At 43.3% G+C, this 27,695-nt stretch overlaps 1 protein-coding gene across 2 annotated transcripts in view; it reads left to right on the top strand.

Annotated features, from left to right (window-relative positions):
• The window catches only part of LOC115111803 (lysyl oxidase homolog 2B-like), a 70,252-nt gene extending 45,988 nt beyond the window's left edge, over positions 1 to 24,264 (top strand). For both annotated transcript variants that reach the window (XM_029638242.2, XM_029638241.2), the window contains exons 5-14: positions 2,381 to 2,597; positions 11,092 to 11,275; positions 14,227 to 14,378; positions 16,224 to 16,391; positions 17,456 to 17,621; positions 17,937 to 18,177; positions 18,835 to 18,950; positions 19,361 to 19,497; positions 19,821 to 19,932; positions 22,635 to 24,264. In XM_029638242.2, the coding sequence (XP_029494102.1) occupies positions 2,381 to 2,597; positions 11,092 to 11,275; positions 14,227 to 14,378; positions 16,224 to 16,391; positions 17,456 to 17,621; positions 17,937 to 18,177; positions 18,835 to 18,950; positions 19,361 to 19,497; positions 19,821 to 19,932; positions 22,635 to 22,705 (1,564 nt within the window). In that variant the 3' untranslated portion in view covers positions 22,706 to 24,264. The remainder of the gene's footprint in view (positions 1 to 2,380; positions 2,598 to 11,091; positions 11,276 to 14,226; positions 14,379 to 16,223; positions 16,392 to 17,455; positions 17,622 to 17,936; positions 18,178 to 18,834; positions 18,951 to 19,360; positions 19,498 to 19,820; positions 19,933 to 22,634) is intronic.
• The last annotated feature ends 3,431 nt before the right edge of the window (positions 24,265 to 27,695 follow it).

Below are 27,695 nucleotides of genomic sequence, written 5' to 3'. Positions count from 1 at the left end.
TTGGGGGGAGATTTCACAGTATTTCACCTGAATTACATGGGGATTGGTGCAAGCGAGGTTGGCTGCTAGGTAATGTGCTTACACATTACATCATATCAATTCATATTTGGTGTTTTAGATCCTTTGAACTTCTAGAAGCCGTAACAAAGGCTTTTAAACTGGCAGCAACTGCAGTGCAAAAGAGACCAAAAGGACATGACACAATACTTAAGCAATAAATATTTAAAACTTGATGCCATTCCAATCTGGCCCTTATATTTTATAAATTGATGGGGCATTATAACCACATGAGATAAATTGGTACAGAGTCACACTAACAGTTGCAACAAGGCATGCCTCAAAATATAATAATGGTATTGTTGTTTCTGGCTCATTATCATATTTCGAGGTGTGCCTTATAAGAGGCGTGCATTGACTAGTGGTCCCCCAAAAAATTTGCACTCCAAAAATACGGTATTGTACTGGATTCTGTAGGGTGGAGAACCAAAACATTTCTGCAGCATTGAAGGTCCCCAAGAACACAGTGGCCTCCATCATTCTTAAATGGAAGAAGTTTGGAACCACCAAGACTCTTCTTAGTACTGGTCGCCAGGCCAAACTCAGCAATCGGGGGAGAAGGGCTTTCATCAGGGAGGTGACCAAGAACCTGCTGGTCACTCTGACAGAGCACCAGCGTTCCTCTGTGGAGATAGAAGAACCTTCCAGAAAGATAACCATCTCTGCAGCACTTCACCAATCAGGCCTTTATGGTAGAGGGGCCAGACGGAAGCCACTCTTAAGGAAAAGGCACATGACAGTCCGCTTGGAGCCAAAAAGCACCTAAGGACTATCAGACCTTGAAAAACAAGATTCTCTGTTCTGATGAAACCAAGATTGAACTCTTTGGCCTGAATGCCAAGTGTCAAGTCTTGAGGAAACCTGGCACTATCCCTACGGTGTAGCATGGTGGTGGCAGCATCATGCTGTGGGGATGTTTTTCAGTGCCAGGGACAGGGAGACTAGTCAGGATCGAGGGAAAGATTAATGGAGCAAAAAGCAGAGAGATCCTTGATGGAAACCTGCTCCAGAGTGCTCAGATCTCTGAATGTCCATCAATGGCCCAGCCAGAGCCCGGACTTGAACCCGATCTAACATCACTGAAGAGACCTGAAAATAGCTGTGCAGCGATGCTCCCCATCTAACCTGACAGAGCTTGAGAGGATCTGCAGAGAAGAATGGGAGAAACTTCCCAAATACATGTGCACGAAGCTTGTTGTGTCATACCCAAGAAGTCTGCAGGCAGGAATCACTGCCAAGGGTGCTTCAACAAAGTACTGAGTTAAGGGTCTGAATACCTATGTAAATGTGAAATTTCAGTTGTTTTTAGTTTTTTTTTTTGCCAAAAGATTCTCAAAAACAGTTTTTGCCTTGTCATTACAGGGTATTGCGTGTCACAGGAGATTGAGATTTTTTATTTAAATCCATTTTGGAATAAGAAAATGTGGAAAAAGTCAAGGGCTCTGAACACTTTCCAAATGCACTGTATATCCCTCTTTTATTTGTGGAAATACTTTGGAACAGATTTCCTAGATTAAAATCACTTGGAGCTGATTTGCTGGTGTTTTTGCAGTCATTTATGTCCAATAATTAAAACTAATATATTTAAAAACAAAACGTGTTTTTCTTGTTGCTTAGAATAAAATCACTGCCATTTGGGGAACCCTGATTTACAGTATGCTGCAGTATACTGCTTTCTCAATATTTTATTGTTGATAATACCCCACATTACTGTGTAAATTGCAGTTTTCTATTAAAGCGTAGCAATAGATCACTGTTCCAAAACAAACATGCGATTGCATTTTCGGTCCTTTTTCCCCCGAAGTTCTATTTTTCCATCCTACACTCACAACTTCTGTATGTCGCCCGCAGTCTCAATGAACGCTGGCTTTGGATGGGTTCCAGACAGTGAGCGGCAATATTCTTTATCCAGGTTCCAAATGGAAAACCAATGCCGTGTGCGTGTCTCCTCCTCTTTAATCTGCTTTCATGTACACCTCTCAGACATGTGATATAGACACAGGATGAGCACATGCTGTTCTGCCCTAAACGTTCATTAAACACTTTGGTTGGCTAACTATTAAAAAGGAAAGGAATGGATTAACATCCCTACAGGCCTGGAAGACCTCAATTAACCTCTCGTGTTGTTCACATCCCAGACTAAACATGCACATCTGTATCCTAATACTGAACCCTTTGTAATCGGATATGCCCTGTTATTCACCCACTGGCTGACTACATACGGTTATGTTTGCTGCTGTAGTGTATAGGTGTTAGGGAAAAAGGGATAGCAGCCTTGTGTATGAAATGTTGTTATTTGACTATGTGTTCCCTGTGTTCTCAGGATGTTTGCTCGCAGGAGAAAGCCCTCTTACTGGGATTACTCTGTCAACTGCACTGGAAACGAGGCCCACGTGTCAAGCTGCAAGCTGGGCCATGCCGTGGCAGCAAAGGCCAATAGCACCTGTGGTGGGGGCACGCCCGTGGTGGTCAGCTGTGTGCCAGGAAGAGCCTTCTCCCCAACCCCCATGACAGGCTTCAGGAAGGCCTTTAGACAAGAGGTAGGAACCACATACATTTATTTGTATTCTATTGGTTGCAATAATTTTGTATAATAATTTAAATTGGAAAAACTCTACGTTTTGAACCTGGCATTGTTTTATATATTAGTTCATAAACCATGTTGCCATGGAATCGGCACATCGAAAATCTCTTCCCGAATATTTTGCAACCTGTATGGCACAGCTGGCAATTTTTTGGGCCCTTAAATGAAACTGGTATACTTCTTTATTTGTCACAATTTTCTTTCACCAATTTTGATCTTTAATGTAGGGCCGACAGACAAGTTCCTTATGTTCTCTCCCTTCCACTTGCTTCTTCCATTTTTGCGGTAATGTTGCAATCAGTTGGTTATAATTTTGGATATAGCAGACATTTACATATATGTTTGTTAGCTGCATGTGTGACAACTTCACCAGTCCTATTTATAATATCATTAACAAATATTATGCCATTTTCCCCCCTCAAAATAATGTTTAAAAAAAAAAAGTAAATTATATATTTGAGTTTAGTCATAATATTTGTTGTAATATTAATCTTTCTGGTGGATTAAAATAAAATTCCAAACTAGCTTTATATGACTTGTTTTTAAAAAATAGCGATATTCTGGAGATGATTTCATTTTCAAATAACCAAAGTGAGATGTTGTAATCTGAATAAAGGGAAAAGGCCAGTTTTGCCACCACAGAGTTACTAAACCACTGCATTCTTTCTATAGAAATGTAATCACAACACCGGATATAGCCAGACCTATTGACTTGACTGGGGATACCTGTTCTAGTGATTCTATTTCTATTATTCAGTCAGATTTCTGCTGTGCCACTGCTGGGCTATGGCAAATAAAACATACAGTAGATAGGAGAAATACTGTAGCTGTGGGGGTCGAACTATATTCTGTCAATATGAGAATGTTAATTTATCGCTGATCTGATGAATCCTGTGAGAGATCGATGGACAATGTAGTTTTCTGAGACGCATTACTAAAAAACACGGACACTCAGAAACACTTTAGCTACTTGGCTTTGTTAAGCCCATCTGCAGTATTGTATGTTTACTGTCAAGTGATTCATCATCATGGACTCAGGATCTGTGGGAAGGAGATAATTCATTCTGGTCTAATGAAAACATCTTGTGGGAATCCCACGTCTATTTTGCACATCCAAGTGCTGTACAGATGTAGGATCTTAATTTGCACTAACTATTTTGACTCAACACATAAGCTGCTGCTACTGTTTATTATCCATCCTGTTGCCTAGTCACTTTACCCTTACCTACAGTATATGTACATTACCTTCTATATTTTTCTCTCTGCATTATTGGGAAGGGCCCGTAAGTAAGCATTTCACTGTTAGTCTACAGCTGTTGTTTACGACTAGTGTGAATTTGAATTTGATCACCTTGTTGCAAGAGAACTTTAAAAGCAATGCAAGAAATGTCAAACTTGTAATGTATTGGAGGTTTAAAAAAAGCTTCTGAAGTTTTCCACTTTGAATTTTCAGACTTGATTTTCCTTTACGAAAAATGTATCAAAATGTCCATTCATTATAATCCACATAATAATTCACATTTCCTGTTGCTGCAGAAATATTTTCCTGCTGTAGCAAACTGGCTCAAATTAAGATCTTACATTAGAATGCATGCCTGCCTGCTCTGTCACTTTCCACATCTCAGTGTTTTGTAGCGAGCTGTGCATAACCAGGGACATCCCATAGGGTGTGTCCCAAATGGCACCCATTACCCTATATGGTGCACTCATTTTGACCAGAGCCTCATGGGCCCTGGTAAAAGGTAGTGGATTATAAAGGGAATAGGTGGCGATTTGGGACGCAGTATATTACCATTATACATGTTTAGCTCTGCCTCAAGGTTGTCCAGATCCAGAGTACATTTCACAACAGCTTTATCTAATAGCATAAACAAATGACCTGGATTGCAGTTGACATTACATTAAAAGTACATTGTGCAAGTGATCAATGCTGTTCAATATTCTGAACAAATTATTAAAACAATTGTGAAGATATCCACAGAGCTGCGATGACCTATGCACGCTGTCTTGAACATGCAGCTTTATATGATTACATAGGAAGAAATGCATAGTTACAGTAACCTCGAAATGGGGTCATGAAAGTGTTACTCATTTAAAGGTTGAATGTTGCATAAGTTTGTAAGATATCCTTAATTTTAGGCTTTTTACTGTATTTCAAAAGTAATATTTAATATCAACATTTAAAGGAGATGTGCATTCGTAAAGTATTCAGACCTCTTGACCATTTCCACATTTTGTTACGTTAGACTTATTTTAAAATTGATTTTTTTTAAATGTCCTCATCAATCAATTTCCTCAAACAGGTTTTTCGAAATGTTTGCAAACGTATTACAAATAGGGCCTCCCGAGTGGCGCAGTGGTTAAGGGTGCTGTACTGCAGCGCCAGCTGTGCCATCAGAGACTCTGGGTTCGTGCCCAGGCTCTGTCGTAACCGGCCGCGACCGGGAGGTCCGTGGGGCGACGCACAATTGGCCTATCCTCGTCCGGGTTAGGGAGGGCTTGGTCGGTAGGGATATCCTTGTCTCATCGCGCACCAGCTACTCCTGTTGCGGGCCGGGCGCAGTGCGCGCTAACCAAGGTTGCCAGGTGCACGGTGTTTCCTCCGACGCATTGGTGCGGCTGGCTTCCGGGTTGGATGCGCGCTGTGTTAAGAAGCAGTGCGGCTTGGTTGGGTTGTGTATCGGAGGACGCATGACTTTCAACCTTCGACTCTCCCGAGCCCGTACGGGAGTTGTAGCGATGAGACTAGATAGTAGCTACTAACAATTGGATACCACGAAATTGGGGAGAAAAAGGGGTAAAAAAAAAAAAAAAAAAAGGTTTTAAAAAAGTATTCAGACCCTTTGCTATGAGACTCGGAATTGAGCTCAGGTGCATCCTGTTTCCATTGATCATCCTTGAGATGTTTCTACAACCTAATTGGAGTCCACCTTTGGTAAATTCAATAGATTGAACATTATATGGAAAGGCACACACCTGTCTATATATGTTCCCACAGTCGACAGTCAGAGCAAAAACCAAGCCATGAGGTCGAAGGAATTGAGCTCCGAGACAGGATTGTGTTGAGGAACAGATCTGGGGAGAGGTACGAAACATTTCTACAGCATTAAAGGTCCCCAAGAACACAGTGGCCCCCATCATTCTTCAATGGAAGAAGTTTGGAACAACCAAGAATCTTCCTAGAGCTGTCCGCCCAGCCAAACTAAGCAAACAGGGGAGAAGGGCCTTGGTTAGGGAGGTGACCAAGAACCCCATGGTCACTCTGACGGAGCTCCAGAGTTCCTCTGTGGAGATGGGAGAACCTTCCAGAAGGACAACCATCTCTGCAGCACTAAAGGCCAATGAGGCCTTTATGGTAGAGTGGCCAGACGGAAGCCACTCCTCAGTAAAAGGCACATGATAGCCTGCTTGGAGTTTGCCGAAAGGAACCTAAAAGATTCGCAGACCTTAAGAAACAAGATTGTCTGGTCTGATGAAACCAAGATTGAACTCTTTGGCCTCAATGCCCAGTGTCATGTCTGGAGGAAACCTAGCACCATCCCTACGGTGAAGCATGGTGGTGGCTACATCATGCTGTGGGTTTGTTTTTCAGCGGCAGGGAAATGGGAGACTAGTCAGGATCAAGGAAAGATGAACGGAGCAAAAAGAGATCCTTCATGAAAACCTGCTCCAGAGCACTCAGGACCTCAGGCTGGGGTGAAGGTTCACCTTCCAACAGGACAACGACCTTAAGAACACAGCCAAGACAATACAGGAGTGGCTTTGGGACATGTCTCTGAATGTCTTTGAGTGGCCCAACCAGAGCCCGGATATAACCTCTCTGGAGAGACCTGAAAATAGCTGTGCAGTGGCACTCCCCATCCTACCTGGCAGAGCTTGAAATGATCTGCAGAGAATAATGGGATAAACTCCCCAAATGCCAAGCTTGTACTGTCATACCCTAGAAGACTTGAGGCTGTATTTACGGCCAAATTTGTATTCAGTAAAGGGTCTGAAAACTTATGTAAATGTGATGACTAATGATGACTAATGTCACGGATCCCTCCGGAACTTTCATCACGCACACCTGTCTCCTATTCCCACGGATTAGTATTTGTATATACAGTATGTGCCCTTTGGTTTCCATGGTCTTGTCGATTATTGTTACAATGGCTGTTGGTGCGTGTGAGTACCTGTGCTGTGTGTTTTGTGTTTCCGTGCCCTTGTGGATTGCGCAGATGATTACAGGTCTCGTCCTGTGTGTTAATTATTGTGCGCGTGTGTATTCACTTTTGTTTGGGTTTCAACCCTGTGTTTTGTGTACGTGTTTGTTTGGCCTTCGTCCCCATGCCTTTACACGGCACACCATAATTTGGACTGAATAAAAAAAACTATTATTAGGCTACCTGCCGCCCCAAATAGCTAACCAACCAGGTTCAATGTTAGCTATAACTAGCAATGCAAATGGCTCTGACATACAAATAATATTACTACACAAATCATACACGTAATGTTAGCTAGGGAGCCAGCCAGCTAGCTAACGTTAGATAGCTAGCTAACAGTACGCTTTAACTATGAATGAAAACGACTTTCTTACAAAATTAGAAATGTGTAATATCTGAAAATGAGGCTAGCTGGACTATCTTACCCATATACATGGATGGATGTTTCTCCCTCTCTGTCATGGATGCCATGGTTGCCTTAGTTTGAAGATGTAATTTTTATACAGGTGTTCGTTTTTTCGACTCCGTCTGCATATTTGCATTCAATCTCCTAAGCTATCATACTCTAATTCCACCGTGCATTCCACTGATTTCAAAACTCAGTCCTCCAGAAAGTGGAGAGCAACAGCTTTGCAGTTCTACTACGTTATATCTTTCAACAAGCCGCGTTAGAAAGGATTACCTACACATACTGACCAGCTCATGTTATAGACAGAAGCATGCTATACATGGCAGACCAATCCGAACTCATCTCTCGGCATGTCCAGCCCACCGATTATCTCAGCCAATCATGTATTTTTCTGTGGCTAAACCAACTAGGCTCGTTAACAATTTTATTTGTATTTATAGATGGCATACACGTTTGTTATTACGGCACATGAAAGTTCACATGTTCCAGAAGGCATTTCTGCCAAAAAAAATGCATTTTGATACAAAAAAAACTTGTTTACGTTCAAATGGCTCTCCTGTGAAGTAGTGACGTGCGACATAAGTCTAGTTTCCTGAAATGAGTCGCATATGGCCGACCGGTGGCTTCAAAGCCTCTCAATGGCCAATATATAGCAATAGCAATCCAGGGTTTATATACCTCATTGGTTGTTAAACGGTAGTGACGAGTGTGTTGATATAATGGTAAAACTGTCAAAATTCAGCTTTTAACAACCAGAAAAAAAAGGTTATGCAAGCCAACACATTAGGCGATAATTAAGAGAAGTGATTGTGTCAAGCGAAATTATATCAAACATTTTACCCTTGCAGCATTAAAATGTACAGTCACATTCACCGTGATTGTCTGAAGCGTGCTATAGAGTTCCCAGCTTGCGATGCCTCATTGCAATTGGTTATTGCCCATCATTTGCAACAATGTCATTGACCGTCATCACTATCTTTCCTTTGCTGTTCCTCAAACTGTCGTGATTACCAGGTGAAATAAACATTTATGAGTTGATTTTACTCCTGGCTCAGAGTTTGTCTGGGCAGTGTCTTAGCATCACCCTAAAACCTACTCTGAGAGTTTTTTGTTTTAACTTCTTATGGCTGGGGGGGCAGAATTGAGTAGCTTGGATGAATAAAGTGCCCAGTGTAAACTGCCTGCTACTCAGACCCAGAAGCTAAGATATGCATATTATTAGTAGATTTGGATAGAAAACACTCTGAGGTTTCTAAAACTGTTTGAATGATGTCTGAGTAGAACAGAACTCATATGGCAGGCAAAAACCTGAGAAAAAATCCAACCAGGAAGTGGGAAATATGAGGTTTGTAGGTTTTCAAATCTTTGCTTATCCAATACACAGTGTTAAATTTGGTCCGATTGCACTTCCTAAGGTTTCCACTAGATGTCAACAGTCTTTAGAACCTTGTTTCAGGCTTTTACTGTGAAGGGGGAGAGAATAGAGCTGTTTGAGTCAGGTGTCTGGCAGAATGCCATGAGCTCAGTGTCGCGCTCATCCGTGAGTGCTAGCTGCGTTCCTTTTCCTTTCTAAAGACAAAGGAATTGTCCGGTTGGAATATTATTGAAGATTTATGTTAAAAACATCCTAAAGATTGAATCTATACATCGTTTGACATGTTTCTATGAACTGTAATGGAACTGTCATCTGAACTAAGTGCCTGCGCCTCATGAATTTGGATTTGTGAACTAAACACACAAACAAAAAGGAGGTATTTGGACATAAATGATGGACTTTATTGAATAAAACAAAAATGTATTATGGAACTGGGATTCCTGGGAGTGCATGCCGATGAAGATCATCAAAGGTAAATGAATATTCATAATGCTATTTCTGACTTCTGTTGACTTCACAACATGGCGGGTATCTGTATGGCTTGTTTTGGTCTCTGAGCGCTGTACTCAGATTATTGCATTAAGATTATTGAAATCTAACACAGCGGTTGCATTAAGGAGAAGTATATCTTTAATTCCATGTATAACATTTGTATTTTCATCAACATTTATGATGAGTATTTCTGTAAATTGATGTGGCTCTCTGCAAAATCACCGGATGTTTTGGAAGCGAAACATTACTGAACGTAACGCGCCAATGTAAACTGAGTGTTTTGGATATAAATATGAACTTTATCGAACAAAACATACATGTATTGTGTAACATGAAGTCCTATGAGTGTCATCTGATGAAGATCATCAAAGGTTAGTGATTAATTTTATCTCTATTTCTGCTTTTTGTGACTCCTCTCTTTGGCTGGAAAAATGGCTGTGTTTTTCTGTGACTAGGTGCTGACCTAACATAATCATATGGTGTGCTTTCGCTGTGAAGCCTTGTTGACATCGGACACTGGTGGGATTAACAACAAGGTTATCTTTAAAATGGTGTATAATACTTGCATGTTTGAGGAATTTTATTTATGAGATTTCTGTTGTTTGAATTTGGCATCCTGCACTTTCACTGGCTGTTGTCAAATCGATCCTGTTAACGGGATTTCAGCCGTAAGAAGTTTTAAAACCGGTTTTAATAGTCTGTGACAAATATCAAAGATAAACAGCACTGGGTTTGGTTAAAACTCTCTTTGGGAGACCAAAGGGTAGCTGTAGATAGATACATTCTCCAGTAGGAGGTGCTGCCCAGTCTATTTTTCTGATAGTGGATATAACGTTGATGATCTGACGTTGTTTTAAAGGTACGAATTCAACTTATTTTATACAAGGTTTGTCTATGCTGAAATTTGGTTACCATGATGACATAATCCTATGGTTGAAATTTCACCCTCAAAACCACAGTTTACATTGATTACTTTTTTCCAAATCAATCTAATGTATTTTCAACGTAGATTCCACGTCACAATACATTGACAAATTATGTTGAAACAACGTTGATTCAACCAGTTTGTTCCAAGTGGCAATGTATTATTTTTACACTGAAGTATTAGGATCCTGAACTAGTTGAGGCAGAAGCCTTGAGGCAGAATAAGGCTTCGCTGTGATGCCAGAGTTGTTTGGGCACACTGCTAATATGGCACACTGCTAATAAGCTAATTCTCTACATTTGGGAATGCTATTCCTGTCCCTGCTTTGGTTCAAATTGTCAATCCCATTTTCAAAACCATATTTCCAACTTTCCCTGCCACAGGTTCACCTAAGAAATATTCAGGCATCACTCAAATACTTACTGCTTTCGAATATGTAAACATTCTATGATGGCTTTGGTATTTTATGTTTTTCAGATACCTATTTTGAATATTATATGTATACTGGGAATAAACATAGGTTATAGTTTCCTTTTTTGGTATGGGAACACAAACCACAAATCAGTGTCAATCCCAAACTGCATTGCAAACACTTATGCATTGCTGTCTGTAATTACAAATCGGAGTAAATAAGATACGGTTATGCTACTAATGTGTCCACTTCCAATTTGCCAAAACTGTAAATGGGAGTAACATATACCACTGTGTAAACTTGGAGCCACCCAGTCTGTAGCCTCACAGCCCTCACTCAATCGTTCTTCTAGCTTCTCAGAAAGTCTGGGAAAGAGCCAATTCAAAACGGAGGTTTTGTAACTCTTTATAAATGGCAACCTCCAGACAGTTATTTATTTCTCTATAAGGAATCATTCATTTATGGAAAGTTGAACTCTGTATGTCTGCTTTTTGGACCAGTAAAGTCTACTTACTGTACCTTCTGTTGTCTTTCATATTTCAATATGTGTTCATGTGACTTAATGCATATGCCTTGCTTTGGGTGTTCGAATAACTCAGCCTACTATGAGTCTGATCTCCCTCTTGTTCCTGCAGCAAACGTTGGTGCGTCTGCGAGGTGGGGCCATCGTAGGGGAAGGTCGTGTGGAGGTGCTAAAGAACGGCGAGTGGGGAACCATCTGCGATGATAATTGGAGCCTCCTGTCAGCCACGGTGGTGTGTCGAGAGCTGAGCTTCGGGAGTGCCAAGGAGGCCCTGTCTGGTGGTCGGCTTGGACAGGGTAGGGATTGGAACTCAGTCCTACTTACAATAACAGTGCCAATCACAACATTACATCTGGCCAAGTACATGATGGGCATTCCAACATATTGGTCAGACTAGCAGTGGACTGGGCTGAAGATGAAGTTGACTATTATAATGTTTGATCTATGTAAAAGGCCTTGAATAGGTTAAAAACACACCTTTTGTTATTACATAGGTAATCAAAATCAGATTAGAGGTCATGCAAGTTTGTCTGGTCATTTTTAGAGTAGCTGTCCAAGAGTATTGGGTTTGTTTCACCATTTTCAATCAACAGTCCAATCAAACAACATTGGCCTAACTGCGCAAAGTCTGAGTAGAAATCTGAGATAACCACTCGAATTCCTGGAATACAAAAGAAACATCTACATGAACAGCTTCATTGTGTACTGTAGCTTTTGTGTTCACCAAATGTTGCAAAGGGAAAATGTCCAAAAGATCTAACAGTCTGTAATACTATCCTTCATTTGCCGACTTTTTGAGCCATCACTAACCCTGACCTGAAAAACAGGACGTCTGCTGGAGGACCGGATCAGGCTGGGTTATAGAAATGGATTGGATCAGTTAAACTTGTTATTTGTTCTCTGCAGTTCGGAGCCCATATTCATAAAGCTTTCACGGAGTAGCAGTGCTGATCTAGGATAAGTTTGGCCTTTTGGATCATAAAGACTGAGATAACATGAAAAGGGGGGGACCTGTTCCTCGATCAGCATTCCTACTCTGATTCTTTGTGAATACAGGCTCAGAGTCACAGTGAGCTGAACAATGCAAGGCCATACTGGCCATATTCCAGGACTGTAATTGAAAGGCTGTAGTGGAGAGAAATACTATATTTAAAGAGTACATCATGTATCCACTCCCTTATTCTAGACCTCGTCTTTCCCTCCAGGGACATGGGCCCTGCCAAAACGAGGACATACTATTTATTGACCAGTTTTCTCTCACTCAGTGTTACCTGTGGGGATATTAGTTACCATGGATATGTTTTTTTCTGCAGACAGACCAATAACGGAGGCATAAAGGCATGGACCCTCCCCATATACAGTAGGTATCGCTGACTCACAGTCAACATGAGGTATTCAGCAGATCTTACAGTAACTGTAATCGTTAACATCGACAGGGCTGTAGTGGAGCGGGTCGAGAGTTTCACGCTCCTTGGTGTCCACATCACCATCGAACTATCATGGTCCAAACACACCAAGACAGTCGTGAAGAGGGCACAACAAAACCTTTTCCCCCTCAGGCCTCAGGGGACTGAAAAGATTTGGCATGGGTCCCCAGATCCTCAAAGTTCTACAGCTTCACCATTGAGAGCATCCTGACCGCTTACATCACTGCCTGGTATGGCAACTACTCGGCATCTGGCCGTAAGGCGCTACAGAGGGTAGTGCGTATGGCCCAGTACATCACTGGGGCCAAACCTCCTGCCATCCAGGATTTATATAATAGGCAGTGTCAGAGGAAAGCCCATAAAATTGTCAGAGAATCCAGTCACCCAAGTCATAGACTGTTTTCTCTGCTACCGCACGGCAAGCGGTACCGGAGCGCCAAGTCTGGGACCAAAAGGCTCCTTAACAGCTTCTACCCCCAAGCCATAAGTCTGCTGAACAACTAATCAAATGCCCACTGGACTATGTACATCATCCCCCCCCCCATTTGTTTTGTACACTTCTGCAACCCACTGTTTATTATCTGTGCATAGTCACTTCACCCCTACCTACATGTACAAATGACCAAATGAACTGACCTGTACCCCCTCACACTGACTTGGTACCGGTACTCCCTGTATATAGCCTCGTTATTGTTGTTTTATTGTGTTACTTTAGTTTATTTGAACTGCACTGTTGGTTAAGGGCTTGTAAGCAAGCATTTCACGGTAAGGTCTACACTTGTTGTATTCGGCGTATGTGACAAAGTTTGATTTGATTTAACTGTGTCTTTAAATAGTTCACCTATTTTCAGTGAGGCTGAAGTGAAGTGCCATGCTGAGCTACACGGGACACTATAACAGGGTTGAAAGGAATTGCACACTGCTGTTTTCCCGAATAGGTACAGCTATTATTAATTTTATCTCTGAGCTAGTCCACACAGGCATGAGACTGAAAAAAGGAGTAGTAAATTACAGAATAATGGCACATTATGGAACACGGAAACAGCAGATGGGCTAAGTTTCAAATGGCACCCTATCCCTTACATAGTCCCTACCTTTGACGAAAAGTAGTACACTATATCGTTGCTGTCTGATGAAAACCTCTTATCTCCAAAACAGGAACTTTTCAAAACATACAATTTTCCCATTAACAAAACAAACATTTCTGAAACGTTTGGAGTTTCTTTTTATACATTTTTGGGTCCTGGAGTCCTGACATGTTCATTGAAGGGAGTTACTGCTTTCAATAAATGTTTAAAAGTAAATGAAATCGCCAAACATTTTATTACACGGTTTTCATCAGACAGTGACGATATGGGTGCCATTTGAGAAGAATCCAGAGAGAATTCTGGACTGGTTGTTCCTTTTGGAAAAAATATTTTCCCCACATGATTTACTCCTGTCAAGGAGAAAGGAACACCATCTCTGTATCTAAGGCCTCCAGGAAAATAAGTTACAGAAAGACACGTCTTAATAGCAGACCTGCTAGAACAGACATGAAAACATCCTCTTTAACCTTCAATAATGAAACTCATGTTGACAAGACCCTGCAATCCTGCAATGCATTCAAATGCGTGGTCTCCCATGAGCTTGTTGACTGAAACACCAAGTCTTGGACTTAGATTCACCACAGTTCCATTTACCAGTCAACGTGGAACCACCCCGTTTTTTGGTCACACTCAACTGTTGTTTTAGCTTCCCTGAACATCTGGGAAAGAGTCAACTCCAAGAGTCTCTGCCCCATCTCTTACCAGTATTATTCTCCTTTGTGTGTTTCCCAGGCATGGGCCCAGTCCATATGAATGAGATTGAGTGCTCTGGCTTTGAGAAGTCCATCACAGAGTGCTTCTTCAACAAAGAGTCGCTGGGCTGCAGCCATGAGGAGGATGCAGCCGTGAGGTGTAACGTCCCAGCAATGGGCTTCCAGGAGAGGGTGAGTGTCTGTGTGCTTGTGTCTGTGTGCGTGTGTCTGTGTGTTAGCCTGTGCTCTTTACCTGACTATCTTTAACAGACACTTTACAATGGGGAGAACAAGTATTTGATACACTGCCGATCTTGCAGGTTTTCCTACTTACAAAGCATGTAGAGGGCTGTAATTTTTAGGTACACTTCAACTGTGAGAGACGGAATCTAAAACAAAAATCCTGAAAATCACATTGAATGATTTTTAAGTAATTCATTTGCATTTTATTGCATGACATAAGTATTTGATACATCAGAAATGCAGAACTTAATATTTGGTACAGAAACCTTTGTTTGCAATTACAGAGATTATACGTTTCCTGTAGTTCTTGACCAGGTTTGCACACAATGCAGCAGGGATTTTGGCCCACTCCTCCATTCAGACCTTCTCCAGATCCTTCAGATTTCGGGGCTGTCACTGGGCAATACGGACTTTCAGCTCCCTCCAAAGATTTTCTATTGGGTTCAGGTCTGGAGACTGGCTAGGCCACTCCAGGACCTTGAGATGCTTCTTACGGAGCCACTCCTTAGTTGCCCTGGCTGTGTGTTTTGGGTCGTTGTCATGCTGGAAGACCCAGCCACGACCCATCTTTAATGCTCTTACTGAGGGAAGGAGGTTGTTGGCCAAGATCTTGCGATACATGTCCCCATCCATCCTCCCCTCAATACGGTGCAGTCGTCCTGTCCCCTTTGCAGAAACGCATCCCCAAAGAATGATGTTTCCACCTCCATGCTTCACGGTTGGGATGGTGTTCTTGGGGTTGTACTCATCCTTCTTCTTCCTCCAAACACGGCGAGTGGAGTTTAGACCAAAAAGCTCTATTTTTGTCTCATCAGACCACATGACCTTCTCCCATTCCTCCTCTGGATCATCCAGATGGTCATTGGCAAACTTCAGACATGCGCTGGCTTGAGCAGGGGGACCTTGCGTGGGCTGCACGATTTTAATCCATGACGGCGTAGTGTGTTACTAATGGTTTTCTTTGAGACTGATTCCAGCTCTCTTTAGGTCATTGACCAGGTCCTGCCGTGTAGTTCTGGGCTGATCCCTCACCTTCCTCATGATCATTGATGCCCCACGAGGTGAGATCTTGCATGGAGCCCCAGACCGAGGGTGATTGACCGTCATCTTGAACTTCTTACATTTTCTAATAATTGCGCCAACAGTTGTTACCTTCTCACCAAGCTGCTTGCCTATTGTCCTGTAGCCCATCCCAGCCTTGTGCAGGTCTACAATTTTATCCCTGATGTCCTTACACAGCTCTCTGGTCTTGGCCATTGTGGAGAGGTTGGAGTCTGTTTGATTGAGTGTGTGGACAGGTGTCTTTAATACAGGTAATGAGTTCAAACAGGTGCAGTTAATACAGGTAATGAGTGGAGAACAGGAGGGCTTCTTAAAGAAAAACTAACAGGTCTGTGAGAGCCGGAATTCTTACTGGTTGGTAGGTGATCAAATACTTATGTCATGCAATGAAATGCAAATTAATTACTTAGAAATCATACAATGTGATTTTCTGGATTTTTGTTTTAGATTCCGTCTCTCACAGTTGAAGTGTACCTATGATAAAAATTACAGACCTCTACATGCTTTGTAAGTAGAAAAACATGCAAAAATCGGCAGTGTATCAAATACTTGTTCTCACCGCTGTATGTGCTGTTCTCATCACTATAGTCAATAAGATTGAACATTTTCCTACATTACATTTCTTTCTTTCATAAAATATAAACATTGTATAGTGCAGTAATGGACAAAGTAGTATTCCTATTGCTGTTATCTGTGTGTAGCTAAATACCTCTCATGTGTCTCTCTGTGCAGCTGCGTCTGAGTGGGGGACGTAACCCAAACGAGGGGCGTGTGGAGGTGCTGGTGGAGAGGAACGGCTCCCAGGTATGGGGTACGGTGTGCAGTGATGGCTGGGGCACCATCGAGGCTATGGTCGTGTGCAGACAGCTTGACCTCGGCTTCGCCAGCAATGCCTTCCAGGTGAGAAACGTTTTTTTGAAATGTCTATTTATTGAACCTTTATTTATACAGGTAAATCAATTAAGAACAAAGTCCTAATTTTGACGACCTGTCCGAACATGCAGCAGTGCTCTCTTACTGAGCATTACAGCACTGTACAGTTACCCTACTGAAAAAAGTTCATCAGCCTGTTGTGAATCAAAAAAATTCCTTGTAATCTGTCCTTTTGACATCAATTCTGTTCCAAATTAGGGCCCTCATTCAGTCTTCTAAAACTGTGTGTATGTCTCTAGTTGCTACGGGTGACAAATACCTCCTCTGGTGTTGTAGGACCGTCATCTCTTAACTGTTTGCACCTGAGAAGCATTACGCAGACCTTCCCATCAGACAGCACAGTATTTGTTGTGTCAAATGGATTTTTACTAGACTGCTTGATAACAGTAATAGTGGGTTTGGAAAATCTCTGTAAACCTTGGAATGGTGGAAATGATGGTTGCTATAGAACAGAGATTTATGAGGAATGATTACTGTTTACTCCTGAATTACAATATAACACAACGTATGAATACAATTAGACCTTGTCTACTTTGTAGTCTGTAGTTGGTTTTAATGTTTGTGATGGCTACACTTCAGGGATAAATGAAGAACTAAGCCAAGGAACAGTGCCACTAATGCATAGCTAGAGAGATAATGAACAGGTTGCCCCCTCTTGTGGTAAAAAAAATATATATATATATTTATATATATAAAAAAAAGTTTTTCATTTAGGGGGTAGATCAGCTTTAATGTTGCAGATAGATACCAACCCTCTTGTGGTTGGTAGAAAAACTGCTTTGACCACACAGTATGTTGCTATCCTCCTTGAATCCATAGTGAATGTGAATACTACCGGTACATTTATCAACTCATTTACACTTACTGGTATCTACATACATGTACTGTTGAATTATCCAACTACTTATTTGAACATATAAATATAATAATATATTAGCATAGCAAACACAACCTATGACAAAATTCCACAAATTCTCTGTCTGATCTCAATCACTCAATGACTGCTATCATGCTGTGTTCCTGTCCTGTAGGAGACGTGGTACTGGCCAGGGGAGGTGAGTGCTGACCCTGTGGTGATGAGTGGAGTGCGATGTTCTGGCACTGAGATGTCCCTTTCCCAGTGCCTGCACCATGGAGCTCATCTTACCTGTCCTAAAGGAGGGGGACGCAATGCTGCCGGAGTCTCCTGCTCAGAGAGTAAGAGGGAACTCATACTGTCTTTTCCTCACAGACAGTCGTCTGCCTGGACTAGATGTCTTGCATTGAAAGAGGATGATTGCTTGCATGCTAAAACATGCATTTGTCCCGCCTGGCCTACTATGACTTAATGGCTATTATAAGCATTCTTCAGGCTCATCCTACCTGCAATCTCATCTTTCAATCTTGTGAGTGCGGATCTGTAACATTGTATTTTCCGTAGTCAGCAGGACGAGACGTTACAGTAAATTGTGAGGGTAAAGTATGGTCTGATTTCGAACCTGTAACCGCCACAACTCCCTGGTCTCCCCTCAGCTGCCCCTGACCTGGTGCTGAACCCCCAGATAGTGGAGCAGACCACCTATATGGAGGACAGGCCCATGTTCATGCTGCAGTGTGCCTATGAGGAGAACTGCCTATCCACCACCTCCAGTGAGACCCCTGCCGGCTCTAACCGCCGCCTGCTGCGCTTCTCCTCCCAGATCCACAACAACGGGCAGTCTGACTTCCGTCCCAAGGCTGAACGCCACTCCTGGGTGTGGCATGACTGCCACAGGCAAGTAGCTCCATGGATTTTCCTGTCTGTTTGTCTGTCTGTCTGAAATTGTACGATCATTTCCTTTTTTTTTTGTTGTTTAAATTGGTGATTTATTAACCTCACAGTTGTATCGCTCGACGGGATTGGTTATTTTAACACTGTTTGGAAATAACTGTCAGAAGCAACCAGAAAAAACCATATGTTTAGAGAACGTTCCACTGAACGTTTTCCATTTCCGTAAGTTCTCTGCCCTGTAATTGACCATGGACTGAAATGTCTCAGATGGTTGTGGTCAACGCATTGGATGAACTGTGCAATGTTGGCAGCTTCACACAGTCACCAGCTCTGCACACATCAAACCCTTGGTGTATCCTCAGGTGGCCAAAACATGACAGCATGCAGTGGCGCTCCAATCAGCCTTCTGCCAACGGCCCTGTGGGATTATACATAGAATCACTAAATATATACCATTTTTAAAATAAATGTTTATTTTCGGTTTCTTTGGCCTTGGTGCCATGTGTTTCAACAGTGTCTCGAGCTCTTGTATAAAAACCTATCTGCTCCAGAGAGAATATACTAGGCACCTCACTGTGATTGCACTGTGATTGCTCGGCGATTGCACTGCGATTGCAAACTAGAGGTTAGTTGAATAAACGTGTCTCTCTCTGTGTCCAGCCATTATCACAGCATGGAGGTGTTCACCCACTACGACCTGCTCAGCCTCAACGGCACCAAGGTGGCAGAGGGACACAAGGCCAGCTTCTGTCTGGAGGACACCGAATGTGAAGAGGGTAAGAGCCTGGAGAGACAGGCTTGCATCCCAAATGGCACCCTATTCCCCAGTGCACACCTTTTGACCGAGGCCATGCAACTTCCCCATTCATGCCACACTCCGGCAACCTTTGACCCTTTTTTACACTATTATGCCAACCTGAACCAAACTGTGTCGTTCCTTTCAGCCTGGTTCCAGTAACTATGGCAGATGTGTAAATAGGCATTTTCAGTAGGTTTGGCTACGCTCTGTTCAGCTCAGTAGTGTGGAAAGCCCTCGTCTACTCGGTGTTCCTCACTCCAAGCGGAATATAATACAGCCTATATCCATCCAACTCTGAGCAATAGCCCAACTGTCACTCACAAAAGCATCCATCGTGCAAAAGTATGTGCTTACCTGTTTGTCTTTGATTGATTATAACTTTGGCAGGTATTGAGAAAAGATATGAGTGTGCCAACTTTGGGGAACAAGGCATCACTGTGGGCTGCTGGGATACGTACAGACATGATATTGACTGCCAGTGGATCGACATCACAGGCATTATGCCCGGAGATTACATATTCCAGGTAAGTGACTTTGCTGGTTACATGCTGTAAAACTCCCAAATGGCAACCTATTCCCCATATAGTGCACTACTTTTGATAGGGCTCTGGTCAAAAGTAGTGCACTATAGGGAATAGGGTGCCATTTTGGCTGTAACCAAAGTCATGCCACCACTATTATTCTATGTTATCGATTGAGGTTTTCATGTAGTATGCAAACTATGTATTTTGTTAGTTGTAGAGTTGGATTGGCTTCCTCGTCATCTCCATGTTGGACTAGTTGTCTCTGCCAGACACTTTTTAGATTGTCAATATGGCCACTCACAGCATTTGCCTCTGTCCCACAGGTTGTTATTAACCCTAACTATGAGGTGCCTGAGTCCGACTACTCCAATAACTTCATGAAGTGCAGATGCAGATACGACGGCCACCGTATATGGATGTACAGCTGTCATAATGGTGAGGCAATGGTGCACCAAGCATTGGTAGAGCGACTGTTTTACATCAGACATTCTGTGTTACTGCATTGTTCCACCACCCTGCTTGAATTAAAAGATCATTTCACTCCTAAATGAAAGTGAGATGTTTTCAGAAGTAGACTAATGTCAAGATATATTGACCCAGCTTATATGCCATTCATTTTTGGTGGAGGCATACGCAGTTGTTGGATCTACACAACTGCTGTCGTGGGTGTTATGTATGTTACTGTATGTTGTAATGGCTTACGACAGTGTGCTGCTTTACGTATGAATGGGTTGTCAGAATGAGTGGCACATGTCATAAAATGTCAGGGTGATGTATTCAGTCCTCTACTGTGAAACAACCTGGCCCTGAACGGAGAAAAGTGCACCTTTACAGCTCCAGCCGTTGAGTTTGTGGGAGTCCGCCTGTCGGCCAAAGGCATTGGCCCACTCATGTCGAACATTGAAGTCGTCCACTGCATCCCAGAACCTACCTCAGCCTCTCAGGTGGCCTCATTCTTGGTCATGACAGCCTAGAGTACCTCCGGTTTCTGCCCCACTACTCTCAGACCACAGCGCCCCTTCGCCAGCTCCTCAAGAAGGACGAGCCATGGGCCTGAACACGGGCCTGCTCAGACGCGGTCCGCTAACTGAAGAGCCAGCTCACCACAGCCCCAGTCTTAGCTCACTTTGACCCCGTCTGCCCCACCATTGCCACCTGTGAAGCCTCAGCTGGAGCACTAGGAGCTGTCCTCTCACAGCTGCAGAATGGCATTGAGAGGCCTTCGCCTTTGCATCGAGGGCCCTGAGCCCCACTAAGTAACGGTACTCTGTGGTCAAACGAGAAGCACTGGCCTGTGTCTGGGCGAGCGAAAGGTGGTACCTCTACCTATACGTCCGGCTGTTCACACTCCGAACTGACCACCAGTCTCTCACGACGCTACTGTGAGCCTCAGGAACTGGCCACAAGCCACTTCGGCTGCACAGATGGGCCAACCGCCTCAGACAGTATGACTATCAGCTGAAGTTCTCTCTGGGGAGGGATAACATGGTTGCAGACCTCTTCTGACGCTCCATTGACACTCCTACTCCGATTGTATTGCCAGACGACAAAACAGAGCTCGTACAAATGCTCTACGCTCCCCTTCAGCCAGCCGTGTCAGGGACTGAGAACTGAACTGGAGGAACTGAAGCAAGCATCGGAACAGGACCTCACACTGTCTACCCTGCACACCTACATACGCACTGGATGGCCAGCACGTGTGCCGGAAGAGCTGGTGCCTTTTGCCAGGGTGAAGCACAAACCTTCTTGCTGGGAAGACGTCTGTGGCTCTCGAGGGTTGTGCATTGTGGTCCCGAGTAGCCTGAATGCGCGTGTTCTATCCATAGCCCACAAAGGTCACCTGGGCATAGTGAAGGTGTCGAGACCTTGTGGGGTGGCCAGGCATCGACCACGACATTGAAGCCCTGTTTAGGGATTGTGCTGCATGCCTCCTCAGTGGGAAAACAGGAAGGTCCGCCCAACCCCCCCCCTGCAGCCTCTCGCATGGCCACCCCGAACCCTGGACATCTGTTGTGGCGTATGAACTCAGTGGCCACAAGTGCTTCCTGTCGGAACTGTCACAGCACAGGCCATCATGGACATCCTAGACAGCCTGTTCACAAGGTGGGGCCTACCCCTCACCCTCACCAAGGACAATGGGCTCCAACTAACTGTCGAGTTCTCCTCCTATCTCAGCAACACGGGAATCAAACACATCTGCACGGCCTACTACAACCAACAAGCTAAAGAAGGGGTGGAACGTTTCAACCAAACGCTGTAGAACGGCATCAGAGCGCACCTGGTCTAGGGGTGCGCGTTCTGTACTGCCTTGACCCAAACTCTCATGCGCTACAGAGCAAGCAAACACACAACAACACAGGTCTCCCCGGGATCTCTCATGCTTGGTCGTGAGATGGAACTGCCACTGGACAGACTCAGAACACAGAGCGTAGCAGCACCGGCGACTAGGAGCATCCAAGCAAAGCAGGCAGGTACCAAAGAACAATGAAACAGGGATTCAACAAGGCAAACAGAGACACCACCTGATGGACCTCCACTACTACCACCGGAGTCCCAGCCTCTGTGGGCTCCCGAAGGGCCAGAGCCACAAGCGGTGGCGGCTGAAGAACGGCCTACGCGGGCACGAACTCGCCCCGCTCATCTGGAGGGCTACTTAACCTCCATTCCCTCTTAGGCTCCATTCGGTGTCTTCGCCAACCTCCAGGTTAATGGACTGAAGTGTCTAGTTTGGAGAGTCGTTGTTTACCTCTTCCGTTTTAAGGGTTAGTGTTTCTTTCTTACAAGTATCACTCTAGGTTCTATGGACATTTTTCGTTGGTACCAGTCCCTGGTTTTGGAAAGGGGGTTGTTATGTCTGGTACGACGTGCTGTACGTCAGAGTGTGGGTTGTTATGGTTTAAGACCGTGTGCTGCTTTACGTATGAATGGGTTGTCAGAATGAGTGGCACATGTCATAAAGCGTACAATGTGAAACCGCGCCGACGTGCGTTCTTTTACAGGTAAGCTAGATATAACAGTGGGACTTGCTTTCATCTTGACATTTAGACGTCTGACGAACTTTGGGTAATGCGTTAAGAGTGTTGTGACATTTGGAATTGTAACACTGGGTGAACATTTGTCTCCTTTCCTGTGTCCAGGTGGTTCGTTAAGCACTGAGACTGAGGAGTCCTTCCCTGGGCTACTGAACAACCAGGTTATACACAGATAAAAGGATGAAAGAGGAGAACAGAATCATCACCACCACAGAGAGACTGCCAAAAAGCCCCCAAACCCCTCGCTCTCCCTCCCAGTCAGCAATACAGGATAACTATTTTATTGTGTTGCCAATACACGCCTACAGCTGTTATGAACCCTCCTAGTGGGGAGTGCCACAGTGTATGGCCAGCACTCATTGGTTATGCCTAAAGAAGCAACCCACTGCCCATCTCTTGCAGACATCCCCTCTCCTTCTTAGGCAGACCATTTGATGTATCCTTCTGTCTTCCCGAAACCAGGTAGCCTCTCCCAGTCCCAGCTCTCTGGTTGAGGTCAATACGGGACTGAGAGTTTCTCTGTCACGCTTGGGTTAGAGACATGCAATGTACATCCCTCACTGCTCCCCACTAGAGGTGATGATGAGACTCATATGGCACCCTATTCCCTATATAGTGCACTACGTTTGGGCCCTGGACAAAATTAGTGCATTATAAAAGGGAATTCTGGGAAATTTATTAAAAAACTTTCTTTTTTTAATATGATAAAACGTTAATTCAAAAAGGTCATTATCCCGGTGTTTGGATATCTCTGACAAATAATTATCTCTCTTGGACTATGAACAAAGGCATATTTGGGAACACTACAGACTTTATTGATCATTAGCTAATAATAGTTTGTAATGGCTTTATGCAGTAGGTGCCTCATGTAGGCTACTCTCTGAGTAGCTTAATGAAGATGCTTATTGAGGATACAGTACAGTACAATACCATAATAGGATGCAATAACTAACTGCCAGTAAGTGCATTGCTGTTGGGAAATGTTTAACAAACAGTCTTATTCCAAGAGATGTCCTGTGCCTTTTTTCTCACTTGGAATTGTGCAGCAAGTTGATTTAATAATTTATTCGATTTCCTCTTCCTTGGGAAATTTAGACAACATCATTTTGAAGTGCAGGGTTGTTACCCTCACCAATCTTTTCAGCTGTGGTACAGGGTACTCCCTCAGATGTCATCAGTATGCTCAACATGCTCTATTTGAAGTTATTCTGTGGCTTTCTCTCACCTGTAATAAACCCAGTACCAGTTCCAAGTGCCTGAAAAGTTCCTTTTCCATTGTAAAAAACTGTGACCAAATAGCAGACATTAGTCTGCTCCACACCACAACAGAGTGGTGGTGGTACGGTAGTTAAAATGGAGGGATACAACTAAGCCTTATAGTGAGAAAATACATGTTTTTTTGTTTGTTTCCTTTTTGACATTCATGAACAATCTCATATTTTCCAGCAAACATCATAAGTAACTTATTGTTGTAAAAGTCAGGGATTTTAAATCGATTTTCTTTTCTTTGTTTTTTTCTTTGACAATAATGTGTGTGCGAGTGTCTCATTATTTTATTGTACTTTTTATAATGGTGCTACCCAACTGTCATCCTCTGTTTTATGAGGGTACAGTACAGTGAGAGCTGAATCGCTAAAGTATGTTATGTATGCTAACTGTATACTTGATTGGAGTGTTTAAATCCATAATTTGCTTTGTTAACTATATTAAAGGTAAGATTTAATGCGCAAACAAATCTAAGTTGTCGGTTGTATTTTCAGATCTATACATTTAAATTAGGCCTAATGCCACCTTCATCACACATGTCAGGGGGCGGCAGGCTAGAGAGCCGAGCCAGCAACTGGAGGGTTGCCAGTTTGAATCCTGGGACCAACGGGAAAAATCCCCCAGTTTTTTGGTGCATATTTGTAATGCATTTTGTTGTAGAGAATTCCAGCTAATACTAGATGGTACGTGCAATTTTGCACAAAAGTACATGACGTGCAATTTTGTGCTGTTTCTATCAGGTACATTGTTCAAAATATGATATTGTATATTGTAATTGTTATATTATTTTGTTAACTACATTGCCCAGTGGACAAGCACCAAACCAGCGTGCGTCACGTGCAGAGTTGGATGGTGAACAGTGTATTGCATGACGTGCAATTTTGTGCTGTTTATCAGAATAAAGCTCCATGACTGGTGCTACAAGTTGCAGCTCGTGTCGATTGATTGTACACAAAGCAAGAAGAGTACTGTTACAGTGGTGCCGTGGCCGTTCTTCTGGATCGGATCATCTGTCGCTGTATTTCCATCCCAGAACTTCGCCGTGGTTGCCGTTGAAGAATCCAATAAGACGTTGCTGGTGCAGTTTATGGCGATATCGCATTTTGCCACAGGAGGGCGCTACTGCAGCGTTTTAATTATCGAAATGTATGATTTCTCTGGCTGAGACTCTCCACAGAGAAACGATATAACTTGTGTTACTTGTTTATTTGCAATTCTAACGTATATCTGATATAAGTAGGGTGAGTTTTACCAGTGTACTAGATATAGGTTAGATTTTGACATGAGGTTAAAAAATATATATACTTTCTTTGCTATTTAAATTTTTTATTAGTGTGTTGATTTCCCATTGTTAAGGTGGAAGGTGTTGGGAGAGGTAAGGGTTTCCTAACATTTAATCTGTCACCATCTGTTGGTAGGGGTTCAGCCAAAATTCCAGTTTCTTCTATGCCTAAACTGGAGGGTTTTAATGATAGTTTACCCACGGAAACGCGCAAGGATGTGTATGAAAGAGTTTTGCCGAATACAGGGAGTGGGAGGGTCTCCATGGGTTTCATAGCAGACATAGTACAGCAGATTGGTCATTCCATTGGGGAGAACATTTCCTCCTGTTTTGGGTCAAAGGCAATTGTTGAACATGTTGGGGACAATGTTATGGGGAATGCATGCAGCTCTAGGGGTATGGATGTGTCAGGCCTGAACCTGGTATTGAAGTCATATCAGGGAACCGGTGTACTTTCGGGGGGATGGCTCTGAAAAGTGCACAGTGCATGAGTAGGAGGATATGGTCATGGTTTACATGCGTAAGAGGGGCGTATCTGTGATGGACCAAGCAGTTGAGGTTATGGGAAGGGCCCGCGATGTTGTTAAAGTGGGCATATGCAGAAATCCCTCCGTTGATTTACCTAAAGGCCCGAGTCCCATCTCTGACATACATTCTGACCAAAGCAAAGCTTGATGCTTGTGAACAGAGATGGGTCGCCAAGCTGGCACCGTACGAGTTTGACATTAAGTACATCCCTGGAAAAATAAATGTTATTGCAGATGCTTTGAGCAGAGAGCCCTTCGTATGACCCAGTGCACTCCATCGCCTGACAAGGGTCCCGTACTAGCTGAAGCTAACGCTGTGCGCACATACAGTACAAGATGTGTTTCGCTGGTCCAGCCACCCCTTTGACAAAGCCTCTGACTCCGAAGAAATGGTCATTAGCTGTCAGACTACTGTTGACTGACCCCCCCCCCCCACCTGCTTTATCAAGACATGAAGTTGCAGCTGTTCTTCATTCACACAGGTACTGGGTGGGTGAAGTGGGCTCACATGCACTGCTGTTGCCACAGCTTCCACAGGCTGTTATGCCATCAGAGCAGACCGATGTCGATGTTCTGCCACAAGACCTACTGATGAGTAAGCAGCGTGATGACAATGTGATCAGCAGGAGTCATTTTCTTTGTGGAGAGGGGGTGAAGACCATCCCGGAGAGAGTGTGCCCATGAGAGTGTTGAGGTTTTGGGTCTTCTCAGAAGTTGGGACAAGTTGACCATGAAGATGTGTGTACTGTTGTTGCAGGAATTAAATTGCTCTATGTTTTAACACCCAATTAAACACTGTCAAATCATAAGGATTTGTAAGACCCTTATTTTATAGTAATGGACAGAGCCCAGTCTTAAAGTCAAACAGCAGATTTTATTCACGAGAGTACTCAACACGATACAGTTTACCACAGTTTACTGAAAATGACGTCATTAGTTTTCGAACTGTCCCGTCTCTTCTCCTACCCTGGAACAAAGGCAGTATCTCAAGCCTTCCCACATCGTCTCCCTACCAATTTAATATAATTTATGACTGAGCCAAGGTCTTCCTGTGTACATAAGCATTCTAGCCAGTCTGACGATAAGTTCATTAATTTCTACCAAGGAACAGACAGTCATTGTTCTAATTCTTGATTATATTTACACTCATTATATTCAGTACTAGGATTAAAAAGAAAATTCATACATATACAGTAACATAATAGTATTCTGATTAGTACATCCTGATTGAAATGTATAAATAATTAGTCATTATTGATTAAAATAAAATCCCTTAACAACTGTATCGTGTTTCGAAGAATGTGGTTACAAAGTGGAAAACGTATCTGTATGTGGTTCCAGCCTCGTGAACGCAATGGTGTTGAAGGGTGTCAATGATGTAGCTGGCCAACAGAGAACAGTCTACCTGACAAGACAGAGGTTCTTCTGGCATGGCCTGAAGAGGGAGGTAAAAGCTTATGTGAAGTGCTGCAGGAGATGCGTCGTGAGCAAGACTCCTGATCCGGAAGCAAGAGCTCCTCTTGAGAGCATAATAACAACTGAGCCTCTTGAACTAGTGTGCATAGACTTCTGGTCTGCAGAAGATTCTTCAAACAAGTCCTTGGATGTGCTCGTTGTTACTGACCACTTTACCAAATTGGCTCATGCCTTCTTGTGTCCGAGCCAGTCAGTAGCTCATCAGTTGTGGAACAACTATTTCTGTGTCTACGGGATGCCTCACCGTATACACTCAGACAAAGGAGCCAACTTTGAGGGCACTTTAATAGCCGAACTGTTGAGTGTTGCAGGTGTTCAGAAGTCTCACACAGTACCATCCGAAGGGGAACGGGTCCTGCGAAAGGATGAATAGGATGTTGGGAAACATGATCCGGGCCCTGCTGACGAGAGCAAGGCACAGATGGCCTCAGGCGCTGAAGTCCCTCACGTTTGCGTACAATTGTACAATCCACGAGACCACAGGCTTTGCCCCTTTCCTGCTAATGTTTGGGAGGACGCCAAGACTGCCTGTTGACATAGTCTTTGGCTCTGTCATAGAGAACCCAGAATTTGTCGACTATGACCAGTTTGTTCAGTCTTTGAGGAGAGATCTGA

The sequence above is a fragment of the Oncorhynchus nerka genome, linkage group LG27, assembly GCF_034236695.1.
Source record: "Oncorhynchus nerka isolate Pitt River linkage group LG27, Oner_Uvic_2.0, whole genome shotgun sequence".
NCBI classification, from domain to species: Eukaryota; Metazoa; Chordata; class Actinopteri; order Salmoniformes; family Salmonidae; genus Oncorhynchus; species Oncorhynchus nerka.
This window is presented reverse-complemented; position numbering and strand designations above follow the sequence as displayed.